The following is an 8002-nucleotide window of genomic DNA, read 5'->3' on the forward strand; positions in this document are numbered from 1 at the left end:
AACATTCTTTGTGATTTTTTGTTTTGAAGATTATCTCTTTCAAAGATTGGCCGTGGATACGTCTCGTATGGTCCATCCGTTGAGTCCAATTTCGATGACTCGTTCGAACATTTCCAATGGTAACTGGCGAATAACATGCGTGATGTTTTGCTCCAAGGCCTGAATTGAAAGGGGATTGTCCGCATAAACTTTAGACTTTACTTATCCTCACAGGAAAAAGTCTAAATGTGTGATATCTTTTCATGATGAAATGGCAAACAAAAATAGCCTGAAAGCTTGATACGATTGAAGCGATGGTAAACCTCCAAACATCTCTTACCGAACAAGGTATAACCTCAATTTTACTGTAATAAAAGTCAATACTGAATACGCTCTTCCACTCAAACGTAGCCCTGCCCTCAATTATTTAACCCAATTTCATTTCCTTAGGTCATAATGCGCTTACACGGTCCTTAGGGCTATATTTCGAGCAAAGTACAAATTCTTGTTCATATGACCAATAACTGACTCATTACCCATTTAAGCATAAGTACATACACTCATTCTCCCACATATAGGTATACATATATTTAGTAATTATAAATGCAATAAAGTGCTATTTATGACCGTGTTCTGTTTGGAATTTTGAATCACATCATTTGTGCTGCGTAAACAAATTATGGAACCATAAATTGGCGCATTCACATGGAAGTCACATACGAGTGGCCTGGTGAGACATGTGCCTACTGTGGATTCCTAAGGTACGCACAGCCATTAGCGGCACAACAAAAGCTGGCACAAATTCTAAACAAAAACAGCTAAATAACTGTGTCATTGCGTGTGTGTGCATGTTTGTGTGTATGTATTTAAAAAATGGCATTTTAGAACAAATTAGTCTACTCAATAAGCAGTGATCACTGCAGACTAACTTTTTCGCCTAATTTCGAAATCTTTTACATTTGGAAATAATTGTTCTTAGCTACTTAATCATGAAATTATTTACTACATTAAAGTGTGGCAATCGTGATGGGAAAACAAAAATGTTTTTCTTTTGTTTGTTTTTGTGATTTTTTGTTTTGATGTTCGAATATTCTTCTTTCATATGCTTGAGACGCGCTGTCTGGCACTCATATCGCAAACCATTTTTTTTTTTTTTTTTGCTGTTTTCAAGTGCCTTCGTGTGTTCTTTTCTGCTTGCAGTAGCCCCCTAAAATGCGCTTCTTCTTCTTCTTATCGCTTTGTTTTCCCTGTAGCGCGCTTCCACTCAACCCATCAAGCTATTCCATCGAAAGCCACATGCGGCTGCCTCGATCCACTATGCACTCATATGAAAAGCGTATTTCCTTCCTAAAGTGTAATTAATTAATGCTGGTCACTATCATCATTGGACCATCATCTGCCTGCTTCTTCCATTCCATTGCCTCATTACGGCCGTTGTAAATACTAAAAATTATTGTTTTTGTTTTGCAGTCGCAGATAAATAAGTGAATGGAATGTTTCGAGCATAATTCCATACATTTCCAATTGTAATTTGCCAATCTGTCGATTATGTGTAACGCCGCATGGTATTCGGGTACTACCGATTTACAGCTACGACTCTCAACAGTTCACTTTTTACCTTGGATACGCTCGTTTCGGTTCTCTCGTCGAGTTCGATTTTTTGGCGAATGGTGTAAAAGGATATGTGAACGGCTGAGTTATTAGATTTGCTTTGACAAAAACGATTGTAGTAGCTTGCATTTCTGGTATTAAAAACCGGGCGTAGTGGCTCGAAACGAGAAAAATGTCACACAATGAACCGAAAGCTCATTTGAGTGCGATTAAATTTATGGAATTGGTAATATGTACATCTATATAAAATTAAAGTTTAATAAGTATACAAGTTTTAAAATAATAGATGTGATTTTGGAATCCCCTGTGGTGTGCTAAAATTCATTTTTTCGAGGTTCCTTTAGTATTTTAGAAACAGAAAATTTGTGGACAAAATCAAAACAAATACTAAAAGTGCTGGAATAAGTAATAACTAATGTGTATTCCAAAAGGCAACGCATTCAATATTGTAACAGTCTCCCAGCTGTGGAATGGGAATGTTGGCTTCTTGTGGTTTATTACTGGATTGATCAGCTCAGCACACGTTGGTCAACTGCAATCGCAAGGTCCTTTTGACTCGAAATTAGTTGAAAGAGGTCGCGCTTCGCAACATTTACTTTTCATATGTAGGTTCCAGGAGTTCTAAGTGAACTCTTTCGGATCGAGATTCATGCATTTAAATGGAATATTTTACCGAATGCCAGCTGTTTCAACTATTCTGAAGAAGATGAGATAGTATCATATCAAGGCAAGAAAACCTCCGATGTCATAGATTTAGGCATCCAAGGGAAATGGCACAAATATGGCGAAAGCTAATATCCAATTACAGGAGTTTTTTTTTTCGTATGACTTCACAATGTACTGAGGAATCAGCTTCGCTATACTGACGGATCAACCAATTAGTAAGTTTCCAACCGAATGCTGGTAAAAGACCTTGCAGAAAAGAACGGAAAAAGTCTGGTGGTGAGGTTTACCCTCTATATAAACAGAACGAGCCCAGATTTTTTTCATACAGTGAATATAAATTTTTCTAAACTAAAAAAAGCGCATTTTAAGTGGAGATGGACTTTTCAAAAGTTCCGAGAACGACGTTTTCGAGCCCAATTTTATTTAGTAATGATGCTCATTTCTGGCTTAATGAATATGTATGTAAACAAGCTAAATTGCCTCATTTCGACCGGAGAGCAGCCTGAAGAGATTCAAAAGCTGTCATTTCATCCAGACAAATAACGGTTTGATGTGGTATGTAAGCCGTTGGAATCATCGGTCCATATTTTTTCTATAATGATGCCGGTGAGAACGTAACCGTCAATGGTGAGGATTATCACGCCATGATAACCGACTATTTTATGCCTGAAATTGAAGTTCGTGATCTCGGCGATATTTGGTTTCAACAAGATGGCGCCATTTCTCACACATCAAATCAACCAATAGACAAATGGATTGATAGGAACTTCGGTGAGCAGATAATTTCATGTTTTGGGCGGTCGATTGGCCGTTATCCACCGTTACATGTAAAGTCTAAAATATATGCAGACAATTCCGCTTCGATTCAACTATTTTCAACTACGCAAAGTAAGGGGTATAAGATTTTCTGATGATTTGAAAATTGTTGACATAATGTGAAGAATACGCCGTGTTCTTATGCCGCTGATGAATTTAATAATTTCTCGGCGTTGAATTATAATGAAAAGCAAGAGAGAAGAAAGAACATACCTCTCATTAGAGTTAGTGATTTTGTGGTCTTCGAAATGTAAATCTATTATACTATATACTATCACTGTCAAGATACTATGATAAATCTGGATCTAAAACTGTGCTGCAAGAATTCTTCACTGAGGGTAGTCAAAAGAAAGTGTTGTACACTCATACGTATTTGTAGAACCAGGAGATTTTTTATAAAATGTGAATTATTACAACATCGACTAAGCAATACGAATTCATACCTTTTCTATACAAAAAACTGAAAACTTTTTAAATATTCTTTATTCCTTAAAACTAATTTGCTAAAGTAAAACGTTCGGAATACAAAAAATGTCAACAAATCCCACCAGTTTCTATGTCATCCCCAATTAATAAATCAAGCCAAAAGTATATTTTTTTTAACCCAAACCCAACCCTCGACTAATCCCACCAGGCGCACCTCTCGTTAATTAACGTTGAAACTTAATATGTAAAGTGAAAGCTTACATATCTACCGTTATTTATAGTTACAAACAGTGTTTATCAACAATTTTACTCATACACTAACCGAGTGACCCATTTCTTGTAGGGATTTTCCGCCGCCTGCCTGGCATTGCATTTCTACAGTTTCGACGACCGCGACATACTGACCTCATTCGTAGCGACGGGCACCTTTTCCGGCTACATAATAGTGGTTGTGGGTATTTTCGCAGGTGCGTACAAGGACATACCATATAAAGTGTCTCCAACTCGAAACAAAAAAAACAAAAACAAAAATAGCAACCACATAATTATTTTATAACTTTGTCAACAGGTGTCCTAATGCGTGCGCCCATCCACAGACGCATCGACATATTCTACAGCGTGCTCGGCTGTGGGCTGTTCATCGCCTCGGGTGTGTTCATAATCGAGGCATGGGAATTTTCATTTCGGACACGCACACGCGATTTGGCGCTCATTAAGGCATCGCTGGCCATTGTGAATGGGGTGTTGTTTGGCTTCGATGCGATTTTTACCTTTCGTGACAAATGAGAGCGTAACACAAGCAGTGGAGGGGGACAGCGATGATGCGTTTCCGGAATTGCCAGAATTTTATAGAGTTTTTTAAGTCATAAAGCTAACTTACACACACATAAAATACATTTTTAATTACAACAGTTTTTTTTTAGCTCTAGCTTGTACTCATACTAGTTTTTCTGCCATTTTTTAACTACTTTGTTGTTGTTTATTTAGATGCTTTTTGGCGGTTTTTTCATGTCAAATAAAATTAAAATTTTTGCGCCATTAAATTACATACATACCTACTTATATACTAGTACATATTTATGTATTTAATTATATTATATCTACTTTTTATTTCATCTCTGAGTCAAGAAATTCTTAATTGGCTTGTGTTATTGCTGTTGTTTAGCTTTTCACTTGGCAGACAACAGATGTTTTCTGCTTCAGTATGTACATAAATTTGGTGGAATCTTTCGGCAAAATACGCAAATGCCAGAAATTGAAGTTCTGCCGCTTCAATCAACCAAAATCCAAGTATCTTCAACTGCTAGATTTTAGGAAGGTTTATGGTAGTGTTTTGTATATTTCTAAGCATACATAATAAATACACAACAAAATACGCACCAATCTTATATGGATAAACATATATATGTATGTATGTATATACTATAGGTATATATTCAAGTGGAACTCTATAGCAGAATGTGGTCATTTCTTTTTTTTTTCTTCGTATGTATGTATATCCTCGTGATTTCATAGGTGACTTTGAATACGCAATAAAATGTTGCGCAACATATGTATATATAAAATGTTGATAATATGTTCTCTGCATGTTCTTGGCAAATTGTCCCCAATTCGAAATGCGAAGTGAATCACAGCTTTTATTTGATCCATCCAATTAAAAAGAGGTCTTACTTTATTTTTGATACCATATTGAATATCTTTCAAAGCTGAAAAATTAGTATCCCTTCAAAATCTTCTTCGAATTCGCTGTACTATTCACCGCGTGTATTCATTGTACTTTCTTCTACACCATATAAATAAGGATTTCGATTTCAGATTTGCTATGAATAAACAGCACGGCTTTGCTAGAAAAAAATAGAAAAACCTTGGAGTTATGACCGCTATAATGAGTCATCGTATCTGGAGTCCTATCCTTTAGAGCAGAGTACACCACTTGTTCAAGTAATTTACCAAAAACCGATGTAATGGAAATGATATGACTTCGAAATCTTTCTAATCTAAGAATGCATGGTCAGTAAGAATCCGCTGATGGAGGTTTTCAATGAAGTGAAAGTTTTACGTATCTTGAAGTGGAGTAAACTTCAACAGCTCTTACACAATAGGTATTACTTTATGGAAATTATGTAGAATACTTATAGTAGGCGAAGATTTTTGGTTCACTCATTTTGTGAATTGTACGGAGAATCATACACTCTCTGAATCTGCAGAAGCTTTAGTAATTTAGACAAAAATGCGTCCGCTATGACTTCGTCTTCGCAACGTATACTATAATCTATCACTTAAATGATTTTAATGTGACGGGATAGATTAGTGATAAATACAACAGCACAGCGTATGGCTCAATAAAACTGTACCAGATTTCTTCTACTGGGCTAGAGTTCTCTTTCTTGCCAGCTCATCAGCATTACATATACTCCACCAACCTTTTCCTCAAACTTTGAATTATACGAAAAGAAATCCACTGCCCCTCTATTCCAATGCCTTTTACCCACCCACAACTTCCTCATAGGTATGTGGGCAAAGAAAAAGCCTCCACAGTTTGATTTGTTTACTTCATGATGCAAAAGTGCGCAGATTTCCGAATGTCCAGACATACTATGTACTCATTTGGAAACCCAGAATCTCTGACTCTGCCTTTTGCCTATGGCTTCTATATAGCACGTCTCGTAGTCAACAAGATGAAACCTTGAAATTTATTTGTATTTTGGTAATGTTAGGATCATTTAAGACCTTTAAAATTTTATGTGAACACTTACGGAAGCGTAGTCCGCCGTCTGATCTCGCTACTGTTTGGATTCTTTTATTTCAGAAATTAAAATTCTATATAAAAGTGGATCTCTCTCCTATTTTCTTGTTTTTGATAACGCTCATTTTAAGCTCCTGGATGTCAGTAAAGTTTCGCGCGTATAATTTTTATAGGTCAACCCGCTAAAGCAACTTGTTGTCGTGTCTGACACTCAAAAAGAGTTTATAACAATTGTTTGAGAGAGCTACAAAGCAACATATTCCTGTGATAGCAACAACACGATTCAATGTCAACAATGCAAGTAGACAGCCGACGAAATGAAATGACGAAACCGGCGAAGCGCGTTGCTCCACCAAGCAGTCAGCCGAACCCCAAACGAAGCGATGCTAAATTGGTGGCGCAGACGAAACTAACAATCAGTACGAATTGAACGCTCGCGAAAGCAACGCGCTTGTTGTGAACAAATTGAATTTGTTTAAAAATAAAAAAAAATAAATCAAATAAGCTGCTGTGGAAACAAGTGTTTCTGCTTGTGCGAAATACACATATAAGGAATAAGAAAGTCATTTCAAAACAGAAAATAAAAATGGAGTTCAACAATCGTCTTTTGCTGAAAATCATTGAGCTGGTAAATTCACAACGCATCTGTTTTCATTATTAAATATTGCCGAAATATTCCGGCGCAATTTATGGACTTGATGATGACAATTGAATAATTGAAATAAAGCGCTAAAATTCGATTGCATGTTGGCATTCAAATTAAATTGTTGAAAGAAAAGAAAAATATTTTTATGTTTAAGGAAAACAAAAAAAAAATTAATTGATTAATTGGACAAGTATTTTAATTATTTAACTTTTGTGTTTAAAATTTTGTTGTTTCAAGTTTTGAATTTAGTATATTTTTTTTATCGAAAAACAAATGAATTAGATATTATTTTTAAAAGTGGTTTTAAGTGCAATTTTAATATCGTTTTCATAATATAATAATTTTTTTTTGTAAAACCGAATAAAAAAGTAACTTTTTGTAATTTTTTTTTTGTTATTCCACATTTTAAACTATAAAGAAATAATTTTTTCTAAAATTGTGTTGTCATAGTGTTCTCAAAACTTCTTATATATTATTATGCTTTTATGGTGAAAATCGTCTACTTTGGCACATTTTCTGAAACATTCAACACATTACAATAAGTGTAAAATAAATATTGTGTAAGTCAAAAATTATCAAAAAATTTTAAGTACAAAAATGCAGATTGTTAGCTACATCTTGAGATCTGAGTCTCATTTACTATTATATAATTTTATGTTTCTATTTTGGTGTTCTAGAAATACGCTTTATGAGCATGTTCTCAGCTTCGCTATTTCTGCACGTTGTAACAATTTGAACGCTGAGGTTATCTTTTCAAGTAAGGAGGCCCTGCAAGGGTTCAAAGAAGTCCTTATAAGAGCTTATGGTCTCTCGTCGATTTTTTGCCTGCTTCTCGTGGGTAATTTAACCTTCATGCAACCTCGGTGAGGTTGTGGATGCTTTAGAGTAAGCATCTGTACACCTTTTCGCCGGAGGTTTAATGGACGTATGAGGCTTTTTGAGCCAAGAATTCTTCTTCTGTAATTCTGAGTTTGGCCCTGTATACATATTATATTACTATGAGCAGCTAAGCTACTTACTAGAATGGGCCCTCCGTCATCTGTAACCCCAGCAGTAAATAAATAAAAAAAGTAGTGCATAAAATAAAATAAATAAAATAAAAAATAAAATAA

At 35.4% G+C, this 8002-nt stretch overlaps 3 protein-coding genes across 3 annotated transcripts in view; all 3 read left to right on the plus strand.

The window, feature by feature from the left end:
- The window catches only part of LOC108977940 (uncharacterized protein DDB_G0283357-like), a gene marked incomplete in the record, with an annotated part of 155081 nt that overhangs the window by 26577 nt on the left and 120502 nt on the right, over positions 1-8002 (plus strand).
- Positions 1604-4492, plus strand: LOC108977945. The gene is made up of 3 exons (XM_018947940.1): positions 1604-1816; positions 3842-3965; positions 4067-4492. Exons 1-3 carry the CDS (start codon positions 1763-1765, stop codon positions 4282-4284), a joined length of 396 nt encoding a protein of 131 aa, XP_018803485.1. The 5' UTR covers positions 1604-1762; the 3' UTR covers positions 4285-4492.
- Positions 6646-8002, plus strand: part of LOC108977947 (protein snakeskin-like) — a 19890-nt gene continuing 18533 nt past the window's right edge. The window contains exon 1 of the mRNA XM_018947941.1: positions 6646-6872. Coding sequence (XP_018803486.1) covers positions 6831-6872 — 42 coding nt within the window. The 5' untranslated portion in view covers positions 6646-6830. The remainder of the gene's footprint in view (positions 6873-8002) is intronic.

This window comes from Bactrocera latifrons, unplaced genomic scaffold (genome assembly GCF_001853355.1).
Source record: "Bactrocera latifrons isolate USDA-ARS-PBARC rearing strain unplaced genomic scaffold, ASM185335v1 scaffold_98, whole genome shotgun sequence".
Lineage (NCBI taxonomy): Eukaryota > Metazoa > Arthropoda > Insecta > Diptera > Tephritidae > Bactrocera > Bactrocera latifrons.

Coding starts and splice junctions, on each gene's coding strand:
- LOC108977945 (XM_018947940.1), top strand. CDS start 1,763: ATGTCACACAATGAACCGAAAGCTCATTTGAGTGCGATTAAATTTATG. Junction 1,817..3,841: donor CGATTAAATTTATGGAATTG/GTAATATGTACA, acceptor CATTTCTTGTAG/GGATTTTCCGCCGCCTGCCT. Junction 3,966..4,066: donor GGTTGTGGGTATTTTCGCAG/GTGCGTACAAGG, acceptor CTTTGTCAACAG/GTGTCCTAATGCGTGCGCCC.